This window comes from Sapajus apella, unplaced genomic scaffold (assembly GCF_009761245.1).
Source record: "Sapajus apella isolate SASKATOON/1434 unplaced genomic scaffold, GSC_monkey_1.0 scaffold161, whole genome shotgun sequence".
In the NCBI taxonomy this organism is placed as follows: domain Eukaryota; kingdom Metazoa; phylum Chordata; class Mammalia; order Primates; family Cebidae; genus Sapajus; species Sapajus apella.
This window is the reverse complement of record NW_022437101.1, coordinates 1,924,146-1,951,024: the sequence shown is the minus strand read 5'-3', so window position 1 is coordinate 1,951,024 and position 26,879 is coordinate 1,924,146. Positions and strand designations below refer to the sequence as shown.

Sequence of the window (26,879 nt, the reverse complement as noted above, 5' to 3'; positions counted from 1 at the left end):
CAAAAGGTGCCGCTAACTCCCCTGCCCCAGCTGACTTTCTCTTCAGGGCTCAAGGTTAATTGTGAGAATTTACGTCCGCACGGCACACTCGCATCCCCCTCTACCTGGAAATATGCCTTAAGTTTCATAACTGTCTTACTAGCGAGGTATTTTCGCTGGGAGAGAGGCGGCCTCCGCAAAGCGCCCAGTGGGCCAACAGCTGAGATAACTTTTCCGGCTTGCGAGCACGCAGGTACAAAGGCCCTTCCCTCCAACCACGTGGTCTCGCCCGTGCATAAAAACAAACGCTGAGCCCAGCGCATGCGCCACAGGCCTTCTGCGCGAGCCCGAGTCGGAGTCGCTGTTGGGGGCGGCGTCTATGGCGGGCTGAGGGCGCAGGCGCCGTGGCCCGCCGAGCTGGGTTCCAAGGCGGCTGGTGGCGGCAGCGTCTCCGTTTCCGTGTGGGCGACCGCGCGGCCCTGGGTGAGTGTTCTGGCGGCCCGGCCTCGGGCTGGGGGTGTCGGGGCCGGCTCAGGCTCCTCGGGCGGCCGCGACCCCATGCCTTGGTCTCGCCGCGCTGATTGAGCCTGTCCGCGAGGGCAGACCGTAGCGGGTCTTAAAGCCTCGAGCTCCGCTTCCGGCCGCTTCACCTGCGACCGGAAGTAGCGCGGCTGAGCTCTCACCTGAGAAGGCCGGAGTCCCTGGCTGGCCAGCGACCTGGCATCTTCTCCTACTTTGTGTAACACCCCTGTGCGCAGGATCAGCTGGGTCCTGTTTGCTCTCGATTAAAATACTGGAGCTGTTATTTTTAAGAGAGTCGGGCTAGATGTACGCCCGACGTTTTGGGCGTTGATAGAGTCAAGTTAGAGTTTGGGCGGATGAGGCAGGCCGCCTGTAAAGCTGCAGTTACGTGACTTCACTTGGCGTCTTCACTGCTGTCATCTTGTGACAGGCTGCCCTCGCTTTTCTCCTCAACTTTTCCCATCATCTTGCTGCTCCGCCTGCTCCAGTCCATTATGTGCTCAGTTGTCCAAGTGGTCTCAGGCATAAAGTAGGTCATGCCATCATCACCCTACTTAGCAGTTTTCAGAGTCATTCCATTGCACGGGGAGTGGAATCCATGCTCGTGTTTTCCCAGGCCTTGTGTGATCTGGCCCTTGCCTGTCCCGTCTCAACTGTGCCTGCGTCCGACCAACTCTCCAAACCAGACCCAGTTCGCCTCTGGCTGTGGGAGCCCCAGTGCTGGAGGGAGGACGGTGGATACTATTGTCCCAGATGATTAAGCTTTAGAAGATACTCTGCAAGACTTAGGAACGGAGCCCTTCTTGGCCCTTCTTAACTCAAGTAAATTCTCTTTGTCAAAGTAAAAAATTCTCTCTGTGTTCCAGCCTTCTTGCATTGTCATAATAAATGCACCAGCTCTTTCTAGTCTTAAAAGTTACACACCAGTTGTTGAGACGCCAAGGTGGGTGGATCACCTGAGTTCAGGAGTCGAGACCAGCCTGACCAACATGGAGAAACCCCATCTCTACCAAATACAAAAAAATTAGTCAGGCATGGTGGCACATGCCTGTAACCCCAGCTACTCGGGAGGCTGAGGCAGGAGAATCACTTGAACCCGGGAGGTGGAGGTTCCTGTGAACTGAGATTGTGCCATTGCACTCTAGCCGTGGCAACAGGAGTGAAACTCTTGTCTCAAAAAAAAAAAAAAAAAAAAAAAAGAAAATCACACATTCCCTCACAAAACGTTCACTTTACGTTCGACGTGATTGACTCCTGACTCAGATGTCACTTTACTGGAGAGATCTCCTTGACCCCACACCTACCTCCACAATTTCAATTAGGTTTCTCTTATTTTGTCAGAAAGTCTTGAACTTTCCTCTTAACAGCAGTCACCACAATTATATTTGTATGTATACACACACACATGCACACGCACACGTAGTTTTAAAATGTCTGTCTTTCCCAAGAGACTCTAAGCCCTATGGAGACAGGAATTAGTTAACCTAGTACATTGCCTGGTGTAATTGACTCTCAGTAACTATTTGTTAGATGTATGATGTATGACTTCTGAAATGCTTTAACCTGATAAGAGCCTTCTGATTTCCAACTCTTACTCCCAGAAGACTTGGATTTTTGGCCATTGCCAGACACTAAGTAGCTTCTAACCCCTTTCTCCCATTTCCAGGCACCTTCTGGTTTTTTTTTTTTTTTTTTTAATCTTGCCCAGCTTGGACCCTGAAGTCAGTTACTTCAGCTACACTTCTCAGCATCTTCAACCCCATGACACTTGTACTCTATCACTTCTACTCTGAAAACCCTCAATAGTGCCGTTTCCCCCAGGACTGCTAATTACTGAAGGAGGAGATTGTACAGCCCCGGAGATTGTTGGCAATCCATGGCTTTGTGGGGCGGGGAGATCCTCAGGTAGGTCCTCCACAGTGATCATCAGCATTTGTTCTCTGTGAGCTCCCTTTTCTCTTGTACAGGACATTTATTTTAGACTCTTAGTCTTCAGCCCCTGTCCCAACTTTGTCTCCTGACTCAGGAACTGCCCAACTTGCTACTTTGTGGGATATTTTGTCTGTGATCCACTTCAGCTTCCCTCTCCACCTGCAAATTTAGATCTATCAGGAGTCCTCCTCCTGCCAGAGTCTGAGAAAGATGTGTTGTGCCTCCTGTTCATTTCTGTTCGGGACCTTCCCCCTCTGCTGTCTCTTCTGGCACACCTTTCTGTGTGGGTTATCTCCTCTCTCTCCCTCTAGCCATTATATGCTCGCTCTAGTTTTTCTTGCCCTAGTTCTCTACCCACCCCATTATTACTTTATCACTCTAGCTGTCTCCCTGTCACAGGCAAGCTCCTTAAAGAACAGGCAACTCCCTTGCGGCCTCCATTTCCTCATACACTCATTTCACACCAACTACATTTCAACTACTACAGTATGATTTTTGGCCCCATTGTTCCACTGAAACTTTTTTTTTTTTTGAGGCAGAGTTTTGTTCTTGTTGCCCACTGCAACCTCTGCCTTGTGGGTTCAAGCAATTCTTGTGCCTCAGCCTCCCAAGTAGCTGGGATTACAGGCATGTGCTACTACGCCCAGCTAATTTTTGTATTTTTAGTAGAGACAGGGTCAGGCTGGTCGCAAACTCCTGACCTCAGGTGATCCACCCGCCTCAGCCTCCCAAAGTACTGAGATTACAGGTGTGAGCCACCGCTCCTGGCCTGAAACTTCTTTTACCAAGATAAATGGTGACCTGTTAGTATCCACATTCACTCAGCTCTTTCTAATTCATTGGGTCCTCTTTCTCCTTTTTTATTATTTGAAGTTTTCCTCGAACTTCATTACTTTTAACCTTGCCTTTGCACTACAGTACTATTGTTTTTGATATTAATTTACAAAAATAAAAAAATTGATTACTTAATATTTTTGGTTGAATTGGCATTCTTTTTTCTTAAAATATTCTCGTATGCGTACAAATAAGAAAAATGAAAACGGAATTGTTAACTGCCAGCTAGTTCAGAGATTGAGCTGGAATCCTGCTCCTGTTGGAAAGGGAGGTGTGCTGAGCCTTCCTCTTGAAAATAATCAGCAGACCCCAAAAGGAGGAACTTTCTCACTGTGTTGTTTACTTTTTAACCTTTCCAATGATAGCCTCCTTGTGCCCTCTAAAATGACCTCGGGTACCTGTTAGAGCCTAGGGAACCCTGGAACTTCTCACAGTGCTGATGTGTCCACGTGTCACCCAGACTTTCCTGTGTGCTCAGATTGGCATTTCTGACTGGATGCTGCACACGGTACTGATTACATGTAAGCTGCTTGCCAGTCCTGCTTCCCATCTGGTTCCTTTTTGAGAGTCTCATTTTTGTGACTGAATTCACTGGTGACTCATTTGTCCAGACCAAACTTTTTATTATTTTAGACTTAGCTCTGAACCTCCCTTCCTTTCAGCAGATATTGAGCACCTCCTATATATCAGACCATGCATGGCTGATGTGTTCAAATCTTAGCTCCTCTGTCATATTTCTTGGGCCCCAGACACTGTATATAGTTCCCTCAATGCTCATGTGACCTCTTGTCTGTGTCCTGGGCTAGCTGACCTGCCCTGCTCTGTGGTTACTGAGATGTTACTTCTCCAGTAGATAGCCACTTGGGTGTAGATGATTCTGAATTCTTTGTATCTGAGTGCTTTATTGCTGGGCTTATTTTATTTAATGAGTAATGAGTGGGGCCTATTGGGACCACTTGTCATTTCACAGAAAAGTTGTAGTGCTCAAAGAAACCTTAGTTTATTCACAGTTAAACAAACAGCAAGACTGGTCTCTTGGTTATTGTGTTGCTTTTTAATATATTTATTAGATGTGATAGTTGTATAGATAATACAGTGAATATATGCTCCTTAAAGCAGCAAGTCCTGAGTATGTGGAGTACAATGTGAAAGTTCCCACTTACTTTTCCCTGTGCCTTCTGTTCCCCCTCCTGACTTGCAGGCTTGGTTTGTATCCTGCCAGATCATTCTGTGTGCAGGGTACTTTTTTCAACCTAAAGGTGTTCATACCATGAATTTTTTCACTTAACATGGCTTTTATATCAGTACTACAGAATATACTTAGTAGCTACATCAAACTATTAAAAGTGTGCTCCACTAAACATCCTTGCACCTGTGTATGACTAGTTCTCTGGAATAAATACCTAGAATTGCTTGGCAAAGGTTGTGTGCATTTCAGATTTTGATAGATATTGCTAAGTTGTCCCCCCAAAGGGCTTTACTAATTTATATTTTCAGCAGCAGCATGTGAGGGGAGATCCTCCTCCTTGTCTGTATTGGATTTATCAGGCTTTATATTCTTGCCAACCTGATGGGTGAGAAATTATACTGTATATTGAAATGGAGTTATTTTTGAGGGTTTTTATTTTATTTTATTTTATTTTTTGGTGATTGACTCTCACTCTGTTGCCCACGCTGGAATGCAGTGGCAAGATCTTGGCTCACTGCATCCTCTACCTCCTGGGTTTAAGTGATTCTCCTGCCTCATTCTCCCAAGTAGCTGTGATTACAGGTGCCCGCCACCATGCCTAGCCAATTTTTAGTAGAGACGGGGTTTCACCATGTTGGCCAGGCTGGTCTCAAACTCCGGACCTCAAGTGATCTACCCATATCAGCCTCCCAAAGTGCTAGATTACAGACGTGAGCCACCGTGCCTGGCCTATTTTTGAGAATATTTTAATCTTCATTTCACAAGGTCTTGCTCTGTTGCCCAGGCTGGAGTGCAGTTGTGCTGTCGTTGCTTACTGGAGCCTCCATCTCCCAGGCTCAAGCGATCCTCCTATCTTAGCCCTTTAAGTAGCTGAGACTATAGGTGCACACCACAATGCCTGCTTAATTTTTTAAATTTTTAGCAGAGACAAGGTCCTACTATGTATCCCAGGCTGGTCTCGAACTGAGCTTGCTGTGTTTCCCTGGCTGGTCTCTGCCCTCCTGCTTTGGCCTTCCAAAGTGCCGGATTATAGGAGTGAGCCACTGTACTTGGCCTAATTGTAATTAGTCTTCTGAGATTCTGATTTGTTCAAAGTTCCTACTTACTGGATAGGTGTTCTGCCTAGGAGTTTCTAGTCTCATATTCATACAGAAGCTCTTTCCTAACATCACTGTTTCCTATGCATTACAGTTGATCTTGCCACTATAATATAAATCATTTGTGTCATAATGAAATGAAGATGCTGACGTGGAAAACAGCAGCCAAATGACTTGGCTGTTTTGAAGAATATTCCATGGCCATCACCCCAGGATTTTGGTAGCTGGCTTTCTTAGCTGGCTGCCTAATTGATACTGCATTTCTTTTTTTGGTTCATTTTTCTTATTATCAGAACTCAAGAAACTACATCGTTTGTGCCTTTTTAGTAAATTAATACTTAGAAACTTGAATTTATATAATTGGAAGATTATTACTTGATCTTTTGATAAATCAGTCTGCTCTAATTATGCAATATTTAAGAACTACAGTGAATCCTACATAACGAAATGGCTTATAAATTTCTTTTTTTCCTTTTAGTTAGTCTGTAGAGAATGCCAAATGAGGGAATCCCCCACTCAAGTCAAACTCAGGAGCAAGACTGTTTACAGAGTCAGCCTGTCAGTAATAATGAAGAAATGGCAATCAAGCAAGAAAGTAGTGGTGATGGGGAGATGGAGGAATACCTGCACTCTCATTCCGTGGGTGATGGGCTGTTCTCCACTGCCGAGGGGTGCGCATCAGCAGCTCCAAGGAGAGGGCCAGCCTTGCTGCACATCGACCGACATCAGATCCAGGCGGTGGAGCCTAGCGCCCAGGCCCTTGAGCTGCAGGGTTTGGGTGTGGACGTCTATGACCAGGACGTGCTGGAACAGGGTGTGCTTCAGCAGGTGGACAACGCCATCCATGAGGCCAGCTGTGCCTCCCAGCTCGCTGATGCGGAAAAGGAGTATCGGTCCGTCCTGGATGACCTCACGTGAGTGCGGCCCATCTTCTCCCTTTCAAAGTTGTGGTTAAACATGATAGGGATATTCAGGTAATGGGGAGCTCCAGTATTCCAGAAGTTTAGGAGGTGTGTAGAACCTTTTATTTGGAGGACAGAATCAATAGGGGCAGTCCTCAGCCTTGTCTTTGAGCCCCAGCCCTTCACCTCAGGAGCACCATTGTACATGGTAAAAGTCTCCGTCCGGCTCATGAAACCCAGTTTCATCCATAATGTCCAGAAGAGAAGGGCTATTCACCAGCATATGCACAAAGTGATCTCAGGAGAAGTGCACCTAAAATTCTGGTGTTTCCTACTTGAGATACCAGGAATACATTCCGTCCCCTTCACATTTTTCTCTGTGCAGTAGTTTCTTTCTAGCTTGGTGTCCCGAAACTTAGTGTTCAGTCTTTGGCGATTTTTCAGATTTATATTTCTAGAAATAACGAGAAAGACTCCCTGGTATTCCTTTCTTCCATCCTAGTTTTCTAGGAATGGAGATTTCATTTGTGTTTTAGAGAGGGGGAAGACTTGAACTCTTCTGAGCATAGCACATTAGTGGGGAAAAAGGGGAGACTATGGACCTGAGCCAGGATGGGAGGTGAAGACAGGAGAGGGAAGGGGGAGAGTTGAACTCACTTATCATTGCTGCTTGGCCCCCTGTTGGGCAGTGTTCTGGGCAGTGTCAGGTAAGCAAGAAAGAAGGTGAGTGCTGAGTTGGATGGAGGATGGAGCAGTGTCACAGAGGATAGCTGGGGAGGGTGGAGTGTGGAGCCCCTGGCTGAGGTTGTCATGAATGTGGCTGTTGGTACTTCAAAAGACATGTTTTCTGCTAACCATTCCTTGGTGTGTTCTTTTGACTTCTTCAGTAACAGGTGCTTGTTGTGGTTATAGTCTGAGTGTTGAGGACATCAACTCTTTATAATGACACTTTTACATTTGATCTTGGAAATGTGTCCTTTTTCTACAGAGGTGACAAAGGAGAGTTGTAGAGTCTCCATGCAGAGTGATGCTAGATGGCTGGTGGCATGTGGTGCCTCAGCCAGAAATATGCATTGTTTATCCTGTAATCCACAGAGGTTACAAACAGGAAATTACACAAGCTTCAAGGAGATTGAATTTGTGTTCTGAAAATTGGAAGCTACGATTCTGTGGTGTCTATTTTAGGAGTAATTTATTTTAAATGGATTTATTTTCTTTGTACCACAAAACTTAATGTTATGGTAAGTGAATCTTCCATTTATGTAAAAGAAAAATATTGTCACAGATGTGTGATTTATGTAAGAAATGTTTAAGCATTTTTAGAATGCTTCCAAACTTTAGAAGGCTTCCATAACAGGCGTAAAAGCTCATGTATGCATTTTGTCATGTAAAAGGACAACTTACCGCACATTGTTCTAGCATAGTGTCTTGAATAAAGTAGGTACTTAAATAATGCTTGTAGAATGAATGAATCAGCTTATAAATGGGAACGAGCTGATTTAAATCAGCTAGTTAAAAGAAGACACTAGCAGTCATCTTAAAACTCTAATGATCCTTCAAGTTTTATTTGTGGCCAATAAAGATAATGTACTCTGATTTAGTTTCTTCTTTCTTTTAGTTAATAAGAAGTAAAAGGGACATGTTTTTTTAGCATTTATCTCTTTATAGTATGCTATAAAAATGTTATCAGAGTGGAAAATAGAAATTTATCTTATTTTTCAGGTCATGTACGACATCCCTAAGGCAAATTGATAAAATTATTGAACAACTTAGCCCTCAAGCTGCCACCAGCAGAGACATCAACAGGAAACTAGATTCTGTGAAACGACAGAAGTATAATAAGGTGATTTCAGAATAACGTATTCAATACTGCATTTTTAAAAAAGTCATCGTGTAGGCCCACTTAAGAATTTAGGAGGTATTTTAAAAAGTGCTTATAAGATGTGAAGCAAATACTTATAATTACAGTAGAAAAATGTTGGGCTGCTTTTGCATGTTTAATCTTTTTGTTTCCCTTTAACATCCCATTCTATCACATTAAAAAAAACACACATATACATAGACACACACATCCATCCATACACACATCCATATGTATACAGTTGCTTCTTGATTTACAACAGGGTTACATCCCAACAAACCCATCATAAATTGAAAATATTGTTAGGCGAAAATGCATTTAATACTCTGAGAAACCTGTCTTAAAGTCAAAATATTGTAAGTCAAACCATATTTAAGTCCAGAGGCTCCTCGGCTTACGGTGGGAATATGACCTGATAAACCCATCATAAAGTTGAGAAATCATAAGTCAGACCATGATAAGTCAGGGATCCTCTGTGTATTTGAGAAAAGTTCCTTTTTGGCATTGCTTGCCTCACTTGGGTGCACTTTCCTAGTCTTCCTGCATCACCATTTCTTCGGCCCGGCTTAGGGTTACACTGGCCTCTCGCTCTGTCTCCTGGTCTTGTGTGAATTCTTTTTTCTGCTTAGCCCTTGCTTTCTCTGATTGTCTCCACTCTGTTTCCTGGCCGTGGAATTGTTGACCCTCACATACTTCTGCTCATTGTTGCGAGAGCCTGGCCCTTTCTCCCTCCTTGGGCATTATAGTCAGCACCCAGCCACACTGGGGCTGTACTTAGGTTCAGAGAACCTAAGGGTAGGGAGTATTTGTTACTTAGAATATTATTTTTATGAGGTTTGAAACCTTTTTTTAACGATTTATGTACAGCTTTGTGAGGTTTGAAATATTTTTTAGGATTTATGTACCCTCTTTGTTAAAATACATTGCAATGGATAGGAAAGACTAGTTGCGACCATTTCATTTCTGCCATCCCAAATGACTAGCAGATGTCCTTGTGCTTACAGTTGATTCACTGCATCGAGTAGAGTCCTCGCATGTTTTCTTTAAGCTCTCCAGGGGTAGGGCTGTGCATAGACTCAGTTCATGTGCCCCTTATACTTCCCACTCTCCAGTCTGTTATCTGCACCACCCCATCTTTTCTAACTTGCTTCCAGAATAGCAGTCCAAAGGTCAAAGCTAGCAGTTGCTCAAGGCAGGTGGGGTCCTCCCAAATCAGAAAGGAGACATCTGCTCTCTTGTGGGAGCATGTGAAATCGATGTGCAGAGACCTGCTTGGGTTTTTGGTGGGCTGGAATTTTAAGGTTATAGAGGACCAAACTTGAGACCACTTTTCAAGTCCTAGTCTAACTTAGTTATGCATTCTTGTCTTTCATCAGCAGCTCTTTGATGGTTAGAGGTAGACTATTCAGAGGGAAAATGCTTTAAACAGGATGTTGCTGAGAGAAAGACAGAAAAAACAAATTGCAAGTCATTGCAATGTGGCATTTATGTTCAGGGTTTCCCCTTGCCCCACACTGACATTTAAAGTTGAGACATTCTTGACCTTGGGAAGATGAACCAGGTATCCCAGGCCCAGTTCACTGGGGAGGCCCAGGAAGGGCACATATCAGAGTTCTGGTGATGTGGAAGGAAACGAGACAAAGAGGAGTCAGGATGAAGAGGCATGGCAAAATATATTTTTCTCTTAAAGCTTTTTGATAGGGTAGAATACTAAAAGGACAGTCATAAATATGATAGGTTATCAAAGGGGATTGACTTTTTTTTTTTTGAGATGGAGTTTCGCTTTTTTTACCCAGGCTGGAGTGCAATGGTGCGATCTCGGCTCACCACAACCTCCGCCTCCTGGATTCAGGCAATTCTCCTGCCTCAGCCTCCTGAGTAGCTGGCATTACAGGCACGCGCCACCATACCCAGCTAATTTTTTGTATTTTTTGTAGAGACGGGGTTTTGCCATGTTGACCAGGATGGTCTCGATCTCTTGACCTCGTGATCCACCCGCCTCGGCCTCCCAAAGTGCTGGGATTACAGGCGTGAGCCACCGCGCCCGGCCTGGGATTGACTTTTTCAACTGAACATTTGTATTTTTATTTCTTATCTTATGGCTTATTGACTTCCGTAGCCCATTGGCTCCTAAGATGAGAAACACAGAGTAGTTTAGGGACTTTCCCAGTGTATAATGGGGAAACCAAGTAGAAGTCGTCCACCTTTCAGGTCAGTGCCCATGTATTTAAATGCTCGAACACATAGAAGGCTGTCTGCCGCCCTCAGGAGAGCATGGGGGTGCAGGCATGCCTGTCTGCTGGGAACACTCAAGGCCCCTTTGCTGCTAGACAAGTGGTAGTTGCTCATATAGGGCTCTCTAGTAATAGTAACGTATGGAATTTTTATATAATGTATATTTTATTTGTATTTTCCTTTGGATTAAAGTTTAAAATTTTGTAATGCTGTCTTTTGTATTTAACAATAAATCGCTTCATTGCTGTTTTTTGTATTTGATATTTACCATTCAAGGAACAACAGCTAAAAAAGATCACTGCAAAACAAAAGCGTCTCCAGGCCATCCTTGGAGGAGCAGAGGTGAAAGTTGAATTAGATCATGCCAGCCTGGAGGAGGAGGATGCAGGTGAGGATGCTGGGAACAGTTTCTCTGTGTTCTTGAATAGATGCCTGGTATCTGTAGTCAGTGGACGTTGTCTCTTTAGTCTTCGCCTGGGTTGAGAAAAACACACTTCTTTGCCTTAGTGTCAAAACAGATTTAGGAAAATTCTCTTCTCTACGTCTGCAGAGCCAAATCCCTTTCAAAGAGAATGAAAGTAAATATTTAACTCAGCTCACTGAAGGCTGCTGGTACACATTTATTTTTACATTTAATACATTGGAAATCTTAAATATTCTTATATTGTTAATTTGATAAAGACAAGTAACATCATGATTAATTTACATGTTGGAAGCCCAACATCATCAATTCGCATTTAGAGAACGGTTCTCACATGTCTTTTAGGAGTGTTTTTGGCAGGCTTTCCAAGCATCAGTTCTGTTGTTTAAGAAAAGACATCTTTTTCAGGTTATACTATGGCCAGTATTTCATTTGGCCATTACTGTCTTGGATGGTTTTCTTTTGGAAAACCTTTTGGGAAGATTCTTAAGCTCTGGAACTAAATTATCTTTGCAGTAATTGTGTGTGTGTGTGTGTGTGTGTGTGTGTGTGTGTGTGTGTGTGTGTATAGAAGTTGTTGGTGGCTGCTTAGTCATTGACTACTTGAAATATAGATTAAAGCTGTTTAGGATTAAATTTTCTAAGCAACTATTTTCTACCAGCTTTAAAAGTTTATTCAGTAAGATGAGAATTGTTATGAAGAATTAATTGAGGCAATAGAAAAAATATTAGAAAAATACGTGTTTTTTTTCTTTTTTTATTGAGATGAAGTTTCATTCTTGTTGCCCAAGCTGAAGTGCAGTGGCATGATCTTGGCTCACTGCAACCTCCGCCTCCCAAGTTCAAGCAATTCTTTTTTTTTTTTTTTTTTTTTTTTTTTTTGAGACGGAGTTTCACTCATGTTACCCAGGCTGGAGTGCAATGGCGCGATCTCGGCTCACCGCAACCTCCGCCTCCTGGGTTCAGGCAATTCTCCTGCCTCAGCCTCCTGAGTAGCTGGGATTACAGGCACGCACCACCATGCCCAGCTAATGTTTTTGTATTTTTAGTAGAGACGGGGTTTCGCCATGTTGACCAGGATGGTCTCGATCTCTTGACCTCGTGATCCACCCGCCTCGGCCTCCCAAAGTGCTGGGATTACAGGCTTGAGCCACCGTGCCCGGCCTAGGTTCAAGCAATTCTGCCTCAGCCTCCCTGTAATCCTGAGATTACAGGCGTGTACCACCACCCCTGGATAATTTTTTCTGTTTTTAGTAGAAACGGGGTTTCACCATGTTAGCCAGGCCAGTCTCAAACTCCTGAGCTTAGGTGATCTGCTTGCCTTGGCCTCCCAAAGTGCTGGGATTACAGGCGTGAGCCACTGTGCCAGGCCCAAAAATACATGGTTTTAAAGTTCAGTCTCTCAGAATTCATTAAGCCAATGACCAGTGCTTTTGACTGCTGTGTACTATGTTTCTCATTGGTAACAGATGTTTGTTCTTGTCTGGCTGTTACTGTCTTTCACCTCCTACTGTGACTTTGGTAGTGGGGTTAATAGTTACATTGTCTAGGGTTAATAGCTACCTCCTCAAATCCAAGAGCCCCTTTTTATCCTTGGTCACTCTGCCTGTCTACAGCAGCTGACACTTCTGTTCCTTCTGGGATCCCTGCTTCTCTCCTGGTTTTCTTTTTGGCCCGCTGACTACTTCTGCATAGTTATTTCTGGCCTTATTTTAGATGTTGATGTTTCTCAGGATTTCTCTGAGCCCTCTTCTTGTTCTACTGCCTCTCCTTGAATAATGTCATCTATTTCCTATGGCTTTTGTAGCCACATAGGTTCTTCTAGTATCTTATACAGATCTGTAGACGTCTGGTTTTGCCTTTTTTGAGCTCCTAGTTCCTATTATATCTCTCTGTCTGGACACCAGCCATCACTTGAGAATTGAGGCAAAATGCTTAGTGTAAAGGAAAAGATTTGTTAAATGGACTATAGATAAAACCAAGAACTTCTATTCATCAGAAGATAGCATTTAGAGAGTGAAAAGGCAAGATACTGAGCTGGAGAAGATATTTGCCATACATGTGTGAATCACAGGACTGAAATCTAGAATGTATAAAGAACTCCTAGAAATCATTTAAAAAAATAGACAAAAAAAAGGGCAAAAGACTTGAATACTTTCTATACAAAAGAGGCTGTCCAAAAGATAAATTCATGAAAGGTACTTCTTTTGTTAGTCATCACGGAAATATAAATTACAGCCAGAATGTGGTACCAGTACACATCTACCAGCATAGCTAACGTGGAATGGCTAGAATGTGCACCAGTTGGAACTATTTGACACAGTTGGTGGGACTTTGGAAGGTAACACTTTGGAAAACTGACAGTGTCTACTGAAGCTTAGCATACCCAGAGAATTATTTATTTATCTATACATGTTACCAAAAGATCAGAATATTCATAGTAACATTTTTCCTAGTGACCAAAACCTGGAAGCCACTCAAATGTGCATTAACATTTGACAGTTAACAAACCACAGCTACGTTCAGCAGTAAGTATGCAGGCCAAAAGCATTATGTTACTTGAAAGAAGGTGGACACAGCACAGAAATTTCCACTTACATAGCTTTCAGAGACAGGCACAACTTGTCTACATATTAGGAGTCAGGTCCATCATTATCTTGGGGGTGGGTATTGAGGCTGGGAGGTGGCCTGAAGGGCTCATCTGGTGGTGCTAGTAATTTCTTTTACTTGATATGGGTGCTAGTTTATGAGTACACTTTTTTTCTAAATATTCACTGGGCTCTACACTTTTAATAATTTGTGCACTTTCAGATGTATATTTTATTTCAGTGCAAGTTTAATGAAAAACTGGGTATCATTGGCCTACAAGAATCGTAGATTTTAGAATATGGATTCCTTTCTATTAAGCCTTAGGTCTTTTGGTATTTTGGTTATGTGGTAACTTTACCGGAGATGAATTTCAACTAATGAAAGAGGGATTCTTCCTGGGTGACTTTACACTTACGGCGTAACTTCCAATTTTAGTTCATATCTTCAAGTCAGTTAACTTCACATATCTAACACGGTGCTGCTGTCCAATAGGCCTTTTTGCAGTGATGAAAACGTTCTCTGTGTTGTCCATTATAGTAGCCATTAGTCACGTGTGGCTCTTGAGCACTTGAAAAAGGGCAAGTGCAGCTATGGAACTGAGTTTTTAACTTAATGTAATTTAAATTTAAATAGCTACAGGTGACTGGTAACTACCATGCTGGACAGCGTAGAACTGACATTTATGTTTTTCCTATTTAGGCACATGGTCCCTCAGATGCCTGTTTTCGGTTTTACTGTCTCTTGAATTTAAGTCCATCTGAGTGTTGGTTTTAGCAATGATGTGGGAACTTTGGATCTTGCTTCCTCGTGGGCTATTCCTCAGCTGATGAGGAAACACAGCTAAACTTGTTTATTTATAACTCTATAGAGTAATAAGCCTATTCTTGAATGGCAGAGAGTATATTTATAGTGAAATATTTTGGAGGAAAGTTACTGAGAAGTCATATTTGTGAATGGGAATATATTAAATATAGCATGATGCTATAATACATTTTATTCTGTCTTTCATGTGTAACATGCTTTAGTACATGGATGATTTTTTTATATGAGTTACTTGTAGGTGCCTACTATTTCTTGAAAGAGTGAGCATTTCTTTTGTACTCTGGGAAAGTTTCATGCTAGTGTGAAATGCGTTGCTATTGTTCTTTCAGAGCCGGGGCCATCCAGTCTCGGCAGCATGCTCATGCCTGTCCAGGAGACTGCCTGGGAAGAGCTCATTCGCACTGGCCAGATGACACCTTTTGGTACCCAGATTCCTCAGAAACAGGAGAAAAAGCCCAGAAAAATCATGCTCAATGAAGCATCAGGCTTCGAAAAGTATTTGGCAGATCAAGCAAAACTGTCTTTTGAAAGGAAGAAGCAAGCTTGTAATAAAAGAGCAGCTAGAAAAGCTCCAGCTCCAGTCATGTCTCCAGCCCCAATGCAAAATAAAAACAAAGCAAACAAGAAAACCAAAGTTCTGTCGAAAAAAGAGGAGCGTTTGAAAAAGCACATCAAGAAACTCCAGAAGAGGGCTCTGCAGTTCCAGGGGAAGGTGGGATTGCCAAAGACAAGGAGACCTTGGGAGTCAGACATGAGGCCACAGGCAGAGGGAGACTCTGGGGGTGAAGAGTCTGAGTACTTCCCCACAGAGGAGGAGGAAGAGGAGGAGGAAGATGATGAGGTGGAGGGGGTGGAGGCGGACCTGTCTGGAGATGGTACTGACTATGAACTGAAGCCTCTGCCTAAGGGCCGGAAACGGCAGAAGAAAGTCCCAGTGCAGGAGATTGATGATGACTTTTTCCCAAGTTCTGGAGAAGAAGCTGAAGCTTCTCCTGTAGGAGGAGGAGGAGGAGGAGGGCGGAAAGTAGGGAGATATCGAGATGATGGAGATGAAGATTATTACAAGCAGCGGTTAAGGTCAGTCTGCAGGGATCATAAATACATTGTACTGTTTTCTTTATCTTAGGTGACAGGTTTGTTACTGTGTAAACAATTCTAGATGCAGCTTAATATATTAGACCCCTGAGTATGCAGAGGTTGGATTTCTTCTACTCTTAACCTGCTAGAAGCAGTGGGGCCCCTAAGTCCTTAATGCAGCTGTCCCCACCTGCTTGTACTTCTAGGTCTTTTTTTTTTTTTTTTTTTGAGTCTCCCTCTGTCTCCAGGCTGGAGTGCAGTGGCACAATCTTGGCTCACTGCAATCTCTGTCTCTCGGGTTCAAGTGATTCTCCTACCTCAGCCTCCCGAGTAGCTGGGACTACAGGCGCGTGCCACCACGCCCAGCTAATGTTTTTGTATTTTTAGTAGAAATGGGGTTTCACCATGTTGGCCAGGATGGTCTCGACCTCTTGACCTTGTGATCTGCCTGCCTCGGCCTCCCAAAGTGCTGTGATAATAGGCGTGAGCCACTGCGCCTGGCATACTTCTAGTTCTTTAGTTGGATTTGGAGGCAAGTCTAAGATGGAAAAACTTAAGGGAAAAAAAAAGAACTATTGTTCTTTCAGAGCCAGGGCCATCCAGTCTCAGCAGCATGCTCCTGCCTGTCCAGGAGGCTGCCTGGGAAAAGCTCATTCGCACTGGCCAGATGACACCTTTGTCAAGAGGCATACAGAGGGCTGAGTGTGAGCTGTGTCTCCTTTATACCAGCCTTCACTCTGGAATAAGTGTCAGGAAAAAGAAAAGGGTGAATTATGTCATACATACTGGATAGGGGTTTCCGTTTTCCCTTTTGAAGCAGGAAAGTAATTTTGGAGAACTTTTTTCCAAAAAAGAGTTGAAACTTAAGCTTTGACGTGTAAATCCTTCCTTTGCCTTGAGGAAATAGTCATCTGCATAATTATAAATGACCATCATGTGAAAAGTATGCTTTGTATGCACAGCATACCTTTCTTTTCACTGTTGCTTTTTTATGCTAGAGACTGACTTTGGCTTTTAGCTCCATGACTTTGTCAGTGTATGATGCAAGCAGCATAAAAGGGAAGGTGAACGTGTGAAACATGAAGTTTGAATTGCGTATTGCCACACATTTTCTATGAGCCAGGAAAACTAATCTGTGCGTCGCAGGCCTCCCCACGGTGGTCCATGGAGCACGGTGCTACTGCCACGCATTTCAAGTCTGCATTTGCTCACTTAGCTCTAAGGAAGTCAAAGGGAAAAAGGAACCTTATTACTTTTAAAATAGTTGACAATGGGATGACTTTTTCCCAATCTTCAACAGTTTTTTCTTATTTCTCAAGGTGAGGAGACCTAGTTTGTTGTATTTATTGGCCTTCATGAATGGAGGTTGACCTAGTGGTTTTCTTGTTACTTAGAACTGCTCGTTACCCCGTCCAGACACTACACACATTCCATAACCTTTCCAAAATAGATGCATCAGAGTTCTTTTAAAGAATAATGTGTGACTTAAATCCTGTTTAGAGCCGTGGCACTCACATTCTTGTAGCACCTTATGTAGTAATACACAGTTGAGGAGTGGCTTATATTTGTCATTCCTCAGCGTAGCTTTTGTTTCTGTTTGTGTTTATTACCTGTAAAGATGTTGGAGGAATATTGCATAGTACTCTTGAACAGTGAACAGTGTCCGACATTTTCTTAAGTACTGCAAAGAATTAATAAAAGTGTAAATCTCAACATATTGATTATAAATGGAGCAATATATATTCTTCCAATTAAATTGGGTCAATATTAAATATGTTTTAAATATATTAGTATTTTGATCAAGAGCAATTTATTTTGATTGAATTTTAAATGTGGGTTTAGTTTAATTTCATGGCAATAAGTTTTTCTTAATAATGTTAAGATTGTAAAACAGTTTATTATTTCCAGAGCCATATTATAAGCCAATATTTTGTTAAAGCTACAGTAAAATCTCAAATGAATTTCAGAAATATCAATAACTCTTAATTGCCACCAAAATAGGATAGCTCTTAACATTTTATAGCTACAGTTATTAAGGCTGTTAAACCGCAGATATCCACACTGAAATATTTGTATTACATCTCCTTTGGTGCTATTTGGATTGGGGGATGTTGAAAGAAAGTAAAATGCTCAGGATTGAGAAGAAGCTTATTAGTACTGCCATCTCTCCATATTTTGTTACTTGTTGCTGATCTTCGTAGACCGATTGAAATGGTAATGCTATTCCCTTGAGAAACAAAAAGACCTTTAGGGTTGCATGTCTTAGCAGTGGTTTGAGATGGATGATTAGAATAAAGTCGTGTAGTTTACAACATAGAAAATGTGTTTTTTTTTTTTTTTTTTTTTTTTTAGTGATTAGAATTTAGGAATACTTCCCAGGGTAGGTACCTTTTGCTGAACTTAACACCTTTTACTGAGGTTATAGCCTGTTAATTATAATGCTCTTTTCAACTCTAGGAAGTGAGAGTGGGTGACTTCTGGATGTCTCATCCTCTGTATTCTCTCGGCTTGAGAGCCACCGGCCTTTCACTGGCACTAGGTTTTCAGTAACTAGGTACCTTTGTTTTAGCTGATACTTACTAGGAATTTCCTGCCAGGCCCTTTCCATGGCTTCTTTCTGGAACTGGGCAGTCGTACTTTGGATCCTGCTTTCTTTGATTTGGCTCAAGCCCTCAGCTCAGTCTTTGAATTTTTAATCATTTTTCAAACTGTATATTCCCACCTCCCACATGTTTCTGCTGCCTTCTCTGCACTGAACTGTATCTGGAGGCTGGTTCCTCAGTGGATTCCCTGGTTTTCAGACCCTTTCACATCATACAGGATGAATGAACCACTGCTTAGAAGTAAATGTTCTGTTGGTTCTTATTCATGTTAGTAGTATATAGGTCTTATAAAACATCCATTATTTTTTCATTTTAATTTTGTACTAACACGGTTTCCATTTGGTTATGGCTCTTGGTTGCGAGGTCTAATGCTTTCTTAAAATATACTACTATTTGGCACATTATGGGCCTAGGAGCTCCAGGTACCAAATAAAGATTTAATAGTACTAACACACTTGCAGTGTTTGATATGTGTTCCTGGTGAGCACCTACATGCTACTTGCCTAGTCTAGGCTGTGTAGCCAAGACAGCCCTGCATGGCCCAGAAGACCATACATTGTATATGTACCTTTTCCCTTCAGGGTGACAAAGATCAGGGTGCTTGTCTCCAGTCCTTGTTACTTCTGTGTTGTTGATTCATCTCCCAGTTGACATATATGAGGTCAGCCCCCATTGCTTTATCTTTGTTTCCATGTCAAGAATGCATATCTGCATTCTTGGACTGGCTTCAAGGGTTTCTGGCAAAAAATCTGCAGTCTGTTAGTGGACATGGGCACAAATAGGACCTAACCAACTGTGAAGGGAATAATAAATTCAGACTGAGGTATTGGAAGAGACTGTGGAGGAATTTCATCCACTATAGGGCCTTGCTTTGTTGGGTAGCTCAGATATATTAATATGGCCCTTATGATGCGAATTAACAATGTTACACATTTGCCCTTAAACTCTAGGTGCATCGTTGAGAAGGGAAGGAGTTTGCTTTGCTTTGGAGGCACACTAGTTCCTCAAGGGTCTCATTTGGATTGTCTTGGAGATTGATGTGATGTCACAATGTACAGAGAGGCTGAGAACAGAGAGGGCAGGTGTGCTTCACTCTCCAGCCAATTCTGATCTCAGGGGTGTAGTAGTCTATTCAGGGGGCTCCTAGGTTCTGTTTGGGTGGGCTGGGAAAGAATGCTGTATGTAGTTCCTTAGTGATGCACAGTGGGGAACTAGCAACATTCATGCTAGGTATTTGCCAATCGACATAGTAAAACAAATGTCACTGACTCTTGGCTCTTTATCTGGTAGTGTTCAGCACTGCTTGGCCAGGCTGTGGAGTATAGACGGGTTGCATCCTGAGTGAGAAGATGCACTTCCAGAGACTTTTTGTCTCTTCTTGCTGGCAGAACTAGGGTTAGTATTTATCATTTGACTTAAACTCATTCCCCAAGCTTGTAATCTGTTTTCATCTGCTGGCAATTATTGTTTAAGTTGCTGCCCTCACACACTGTACTTCCTTGGCAATGAGCACAGACTAGAGCAAAGCTTGTCCACCAACAGACTGATTATGTGGCATCACCGGGAGCCCCCAGTGGTGAAGATGCTGACTCAGGAAGTCCAGTGTGGGGTCACCAGGCAGGACTTTCTAAAAATGTTCCCAAGTGGCTCTGATGCATTGTCAGATTTGGGATCTAGGGATTGAAATAAGTCTATCATACATACTTCTTTTCGGGGCTGCAGCTTTTGGCTGATGCAGTTTGTGTATCAGTTCCTCAAACATCCTCTTTTATGTGCCCTACATAGTTGTATGTACACAGGGGAGGGCCTGGCAGGGAGCCTTAGTTAAATGCCATGTGTCATAGAGCATCTGGTTCTTGTAGGGTATGTGCGTCTGAGTCACCTGGGGAGCACTTTCAGAAGGCAGGGGCCTGGGCTCAGCCTGGGGAGTCCGAGGCAGCAGGTGCAGGGCCGGAAGAGCTGGGTGCTGCACTTGTGTTTTGGCTGAGCTCTTGCGGACTCCGAGGGGAGGTTGGTGACATTCTTCATAGTCATAGGCCCTTGTTCAGTACGAACTATGTTCTCATTTAGGAGAGCTTTGAGGCAGTTGGAAAGCATTGTTGGTAAGGATGTTGAGGTTTGAGAATGTAATGCTTTTTTCTCTACTTCAGCCCACAGTCAGCAAATAATTGCCTCTGGGATAAATCCCCTGTGTGCCCACCCCCATCAGGGAAACACAGTGGGGAGTTCAGAAATGGGACTCTTCAGTTGGTGGTGCGTGAGTCTCTTCAGATGACCTGGTGCATTGGGCTAAGCTGCTGAGTGCACAGCCTGAGGTGGATTTGAGTTGGTTCCTCTGAATGGTTTGAAGCCTCCCTCCCCACCTTTCAACACTTCTGATGAGTCCCTATTTTTTATTGTAAAAATATGATAACAATATTAAGATGAAAAAATGACCTCTGTATTTTATGTTTTTATTTTCTACATGTCACTCCAGTCTTTGTTTCTGTGCATACATGTCTTTATGTAGTTATAATCACGGCCACTCCAGTTAATTGGCTTGCCCACAGTCTTACCCTATGAAGTAGAGCTGAGGTTTGAAGTTGGCTGGGCCCTCTACATGTATTTTCTTCCCTTTGTGGGATTGGGTGGAAGGTGCAATATTAGGTATGACCACAGGGTGGTGCCAAGAATCAACACATCGCTGTTCCCACCTTCATTGGACTGGAAACCAAACCAAAAACCTAAGCCTGTGATCTGGGAATTGGATGAACATTCAGGGAGATGGGTCAGGAGTCTGGAAGGTCTGACAAATATGGGGTGGATGGGGATAGAATTTATTTCATGGTATGGTGTAACTTGAATCTGTAGTCTTGATGCCTGTTGATATAGTTGGGTTTTAATACATTTTTGATCCTAATGGCTTTTCTTATGCCCTATCTTTTACCTTTCTTACATGAATAACTTTGAGATGTAAAGGGCTGATAAAGATTCCATTCATTGTGTACGTCTTACGGAATGTCTTCTAATAGTCTGTGAGATGTAATCTCCTGTGAAGATAATACTCTTCATTGTCCTCCCGCTGAACACTGGGCCTCTGTGGCCAGGGACCCATTGGATCCCGGCTTTGGAGGGTTGGGTTGGGCATATGCACTGTTCTGAGGAGGGAGCTGTCAGCATTTCAAATGCTGAAGAGTCAAGCTAAGTAGGATGACCGTTGTGAAGAGAGTCTTGTGGATTTGGAGCGTTGAGGCCTTGAGGGCCTGAGCAAAGGTGGCATTGAGTGGGGCTAAGGGTGGGGCGGTCGGTACACAAAAACAGTGATGGCTGACGTGTTTGAATGCATACCAGTTAGTGGTTCTTGTTATATTGATTAATTTGTTTAATCCTTACAGTCACCCACGAGATAGGACTTTGAGCCCAGAGAGATGAAGTCATTTGCTCAAGACAGCGGTCAGTGGAAGGGCTTGGAGAAGGCGAAGGGGTCTGAAGGTGGCTTGGGACACATGAGACTGATCTAGCAGCTTGGTTTGCTGTAGCAGACTTGGACAAACATTGCTTCAGTGCCTGGTTTGTCCCTCCACTTGATGGGGGCCATCTAAAGGCCGTGGCCTGAGAACCACCGCTCTCCCAGCCTGTCTCCTCCATTTTATTGTCTTCTGGGAACCTCTTCCTCTTCCTTCTGCCTAGCACCTGTTTGCACTGGGATTGTCCTATCTGTCCTTCAGTTGGATCCTGGTTTGCACTGGATGAGGATTCAGCAATTTTAGGCCGTGCTTCAGCAAAGGCCAATTCACATTATGGAGGTTGATTTGCTTATACTTTTTTTTAAAAGCCTAAATTAAAAAAAAAAAAAATCTGCCAAAATCTCAATTTAGTAAAAGCTTAAGATTTTTGTCCAGAAACCTAAATAGAATGATTTTAAGAATGTTGTTATCATCTCTGAGAGTTCTTTTTTCTCAAGAAATAAGCCTGGCCAGGCATAGTGGCTCATACCTGTAATCCCAGCACTGTAGGAGGCCAAGGCAGGAGGATTGCTTGAACTCAAAAGTTCAAGGCCAGCCTGGGCAACATGGTGAAGCCCCACCTCTATAAAAAATAGAAAAAGTTAGCTGAGTGTGGTGGTGTGCGCCTGTAGTCCCAGCTACCCAGGCGGCTGAGGCGGGCAGATCACTTGAGCCTGGGAGAAAAAAGGAAATAAGCCTATGTTGTTCTTTTTCTTTTAGGAATCTCTAAGTTGAAAGAAAAAGTTACACTCTCAAAACCTATTTATGCCTAGTGTTCCATTATTGGAACACTAAGCATGTGGGAGTTATTTATATCCTACTGCTCAAGGTAATTGCAAAGGTCTGATTTTTCATGCATGTCTGCCTCCTGAGGGTACATGTTATCACATGGTGCACAGAGTTAGTCACTACTGCAGATACTGGCATGCTGGGAGTCTATCAAAAAGTGATGGGAGTTTTTGGAAACATTTTTGAGGAAGTATCCAAAGACAGGTACATAAAACTTCACTGCACTATATCCTACACTAGTAATTAAAAAAAAAAAAAAAAAAAAAAAACAAACCTTCTCTACTAGTTATGCTATTGTTCTGTAAAAAGAAAATGCAGAAATTATTATTGTTGCATTAATTACAGGTTTGACAGTTTTCATGTTCCATTTTTGGAACACTAGGCAAAACCACTACTGCTAGGACTAATAATACCTTTTTTCCATTTTAGTCCCAAGATGCCTCGAACTCTAAGTTTACATGAAATAACTGACCTTTTAGAGACAGATGACAAGATAGAAGCAAGTGCTATAGTGATACAACCACCTGAAAATGCTACAGCACCTGTTTCTGATGAGGACTCAGGAGATGAAGAAGGTGGAACAATAAATAATCTGCCAGGTTCTTTGTTGTGCACAGCTGCGTATCTTATTGAAGATGGCTCTGATGCTGAGTCTGACTCAGATGATCCCTCATACACACCTAAAGATGACTCTCCTGATGAAGTTCCATCTACATCTACTGTGCGGCAACCTCCACCATCAAGGAGGAGGAAAATGACAAAAATTGTTTGCAAATGGAAAAAAGCTGACTTAACTGTACAGCCTGTAGCAGGTAGAGTTACAGCACCACCAAACGATTTCTTCACCAAAATGAGAACTCCCACAGAAATTCTTGAACTTTTTCTTGATGATGAGATCATTGAACTCATTGTCAAGTATTCCAACCTATATGCTCGCAGTAAAGGTGTACATCTTGGCTTGACTAGCTCTGAATTCAAATGTTTTCTGGGAATTATTTTTCTGAGTGGTTACGTCTCAGTTCCTAGAAGGCGTATGTTTTGGGAACAAAGAACAGATGTGCATAATATACTGGTTAGTGCTGCCATGAGACGTGACCGCTTTGAAACTATATTTTCTAATTTACATGTTGCTGATAATGCAAATTTGGATCCAGGGGACAAGTTTTCCAAGTTGCGACCTCTTATAAGCAAACTCAATGAAAGATGTATGAAGTTTGTTCCAAATGAAACACATTTCAGCTTTGATGAATTCATGGTTCCTTATTTTGGTCGTCATGGGTGCAAACACTTTATTCGGGGAAAGCCCATTCGGTTTGGCTATAAGTTTTGGTGTGGTGCCACATGTCTGGGCTACATTTGCTGGTTTCAGCCATATCAGGGTAAAAACCCAAATACTAAACATGAGGAATATGGTATTGGTGCGTCAGTTGTCCTTCAGTTTAGTGAGGCACTTACAGAAGCACATCCCGGACAATACCATTTTGTATTCAATAACTTTTTCACCAGTATTGCACTTCTTGATAAGCTCAGTTCAATGGGACATCAGGCAACAGGTACAGTGAGAAAGGATCGCATTGACAAAGCTCCATTGGAATCAGATGTAGCTTTAAAGAAAAAAGAAAGAGGCACATTCGATTATCGAATTGATGGCAAAGGCAATATTGTCTGCAGATGGAATGATAACAGTGTTGTCACTGTTGCCTCATCTGGTGCTGGTATCCATCCTCTGTGTCTTGTCAATCGTTATTCCCAGAAACTGAAAAAGAAGATCCAAGTTCAGCAGCCAAACATGATCAAAGTGTATAACCAGTTCATGGGAGGCGTAGACAGAGCTGATGAAAATATTGATAAGTATCGGGCGTCAATCCGTGGAAAGAAATGGTATTCAAGCCCTCTTTTGTTCTGTTTTGAATTGGTCTTACAAAACGCTTGGCAGTTGCATAAAACATATGATGAGAAGCCAGTGGATTTTCTGGAGTTTCGTCGACGTGTGGTATGCCATTATCTGGAGACTCATGGCCATCCTCCAGAACCTGGCCAGAAAGGAAGACCTCAGAAGCGTAACACTGACTCACGTTATGATGGCATAAATCATGTGATAGTCAAACAGGGAAAGCAAACACGATGTGCTGAATGTCATAAGAACACCACTTTTCGATGTGAGAAATGTGATGTTGCCTTACACGTGAAGTGTTCTGTTGAATATCACACTGAATAGCAGATGTCACCACCTACTGAGACAACACACATAATTTTAGGCATTATGTACAGTGTAGCAGTGGTTTTGCCTAGTGTTCCACTTTTGGAACATTACATAACAATGGAACATAATAAATTTTTTTCTGTTCAAATTTTTGTTCCTTGGTTTTTTTTCTAGGTAACATAAGAATTTCATGCAAAAATTTAAAAAATTACAACCTCAGACGTAAATGGGTTGAAGATGTTTCCTTAGCACATTGGCTTCCTTTAAATAACAAAGCTGAGACGCAAATGAAGACTAATTCTGCTTCCTGCTCTGCACACACCTTTCATTCTCAGCTCTGAGCATAATTGTCTGCATCAGTCTTAATTTACTCCATGAGATCTGCAGTCCTAACTGAGGGTATTTCATCTGCTCAGATGTGCCAATTAAGTTTACCCAGATAGACTATAAAAAGGCAGATAAGAAAAGTAAAACACGAAGTATCTCAATTTAGCAAATTAGACTAATCTGTGAGGGATTCTTAGCTGCCTGAAATAGAAAACCTATTGTACTACAGAATGCAAACTATATTAAATACCCAGCCTAGTGCCTGAATATATTTTTAAAAATCAAACTGTACTCATTGTGCCTCTTGTCAAATTTCTTAGATGGATATTGCAATAGGTAGAGAATGATCCTGAGATTGAAAGGTCACTCTGTATTAAGAATGATTTAACTGTATGGTTTGTTAAATCATAGACTTAACAACTGCAGACTGCGCTGTGTGCAGTGACCCTTGCAACATAAAAATATTACGATAAAGCAGTAAGGTCTCTTGAATTTTGAGCACCTTGCTGTGTGACTTCTTGAAGTTTTGGAGATGGCATGCTTATTAATATCTCAGGCTACTAGTATTTGAAAATTCCCATTAATATGTATATTCTGTCCCTTTTGTGGGTTGGTATGGGCAATTGTGTACGTTGATTTGTCTGGTATAAAATGTATATTATGTGATTGTTCAGCCTAGATTACAGTCCAAAGAACTGCTAAATTCATTTTCCTGTTACTTGAAAAAGTTCGCAGGGGTATATTGAAGAGTGAGTTTTGACTTACCATGGACAATATTGAGGTGGGGAAGGAATCATGTTATTGTACAGAAATGAAGGCAGTCTTTCCCTTCTTTAAACCTTAGTCCTGATGGTTTTTTTTTTTAAGACAAAATTTGAATTGAAGTTTTAGAGTTTGGTTTGTTCTTGTGCAATTGCTTTCATTCTGTGGCAGTTAAAGAGGACCCTTCTGCTGGCACTGTGAGAAAAGGAGTGGTACTAGGGAGTTGGGAAGATACTTTTTGAGAGACAGTGTTATGTAACAGATAGGAATATAGACTCTAGAACCTAATTATCTGGGTTTGAGTCTTTTCCTTAGCTCGTTGGTAATCTCGGAGAGCTTCCTTTATCTCTCCCTGTCTGCTTTAACTGTAAAAAAAAAAAAAAAAAAAAAAAAAAAAGAATTACAATAGTATTGATATAGTTTGGCCTTTTGTCCCCACCCAAATCTCATCTTGAATTGTAATCCCCGTGTCAAGGGAGTAACGTGATGAGAGGTGATTCGATTATGGGGGTGGTGTTCCGCCATGCCATTCTCAAGTTAGTGAGTTTTCACGAGAGCTTATGCTTTGAATAGTGGAAGCTTTTCCTGTGCTTGCACTCACTTCCTCCTGCCACCCTGTGAAGAAGGTGCCCTTCACCTTCCGCCATGATTGTAAGTTTCCTGAGGCTCCTCAGCCATGCCGAATTGTGAGTCAACAAAACCTCTTTCCCTTATAAATTACCTAGTCTTGGGTATTTACTTATAGCAGTGAAATGGACTGTGAAAATGGACTCATTTATACAGTATCTACCTTATTAGGTTGTAAGGATTAATAAATGTGAAATAAGTAAAATAGTGTCTGGTACACAGTGTCCCTGTCAGTCATAATTACTATTTGCTTTCTGAACCAATTAAAAAATATGTATGTATGTGTATATATATAATCTCAAAACAAAACTTGTCCAGAGCTAGCTGACTTTCCTTAAGGAGGCAATATATTGCATAGGGGATAGATGCCACGGGCCATGGAGTGTGTGCCAGAACCTCACCTAGAAGCTTTGAGGTCTTGTGTATCCTCTCACCTGTAAGATGGGGATCATAGCAGTATCTTCTTCACCCGTGATGATACATGTAAGATATTTGGCATATATCAGACACTTGGTAAATATTAGCTATTCTTGTTACTCACATGCCCACTAGCTAAAAGTTAGGACGAAGATTCCACCAAGCCAGTAAGATGCTTGAAACAAGGGTCTGTGAGAACCGTAAAG

General features: G+C 42.3%; 1 protein-coding gene and 1 long non-coding RNA gene across 8 annotated transcripts in view; one reads left to right on the top strand and one right to left on the bottom strand.

Moving 5' to 3' along the window:
• The first annotated feature begins 302 nt into the window (after window positions 1-302).
• Window positions 303-26,879, top strand: part of ERCC6 (ERCC excision repair 6, chromatin remodeling factor) — an 89,495-nt gene continuing 62,918 nt past the window's right edge. The window contains exons 1-6 of one of the 7 annotated variants that reach the window (XM_032266830.1): window positions 303-462; window positions 6,032-6,467; window positions 8,178-8,298; window positions 10,828-10,939; window positions 14,713-15,460; window positions 22,767-24,781. In XM_032266830.1, coding sequence (XP_032122721.1) covers window positions 6,046-6,467; window positions 8,178-8,298; window positions 10,828-10,939; window positions 14,713-15,460; window positions 22,767-24,555 — 3,192 coding nt within the window. In that variant the 5' untranslated portion in view covers window positions 303-462; window positions 6,032-6,045 and the 3' untranslated portion in view covers window positions 24,556-24,781. Of the gene's footprint in view, window positions 463-586; window positions 1,031-1,696; window positions 2,407-3,455; window positions 3,789-6,031; window positions 6,468-8,177; window positions 8,299-10,827; window positions 10,940-14,712; window positions 15,461-22,766; window positions 24,782-26,879 lie in introns of those variants that run through there. The other 6 variants (XM_032266826.1, XM_032266823.1, XM_032266828.1 and 3 more) reach the window with 6 other exon arrangements.
• On the bottom strand, window positions 3,804-26,350 carry LOC116542099. Its single transcript, XR_004265064.1, has 3 exons — window positions 26,267-26,350; window positions 13,595-13,598; window positions 3,804-3,817 (listed from the first exon to the last, which is right to left on the bottom strand). It is a non-coding gene; the product is annotated as an uncharacterized LOC116542099 (long non-coding RNA).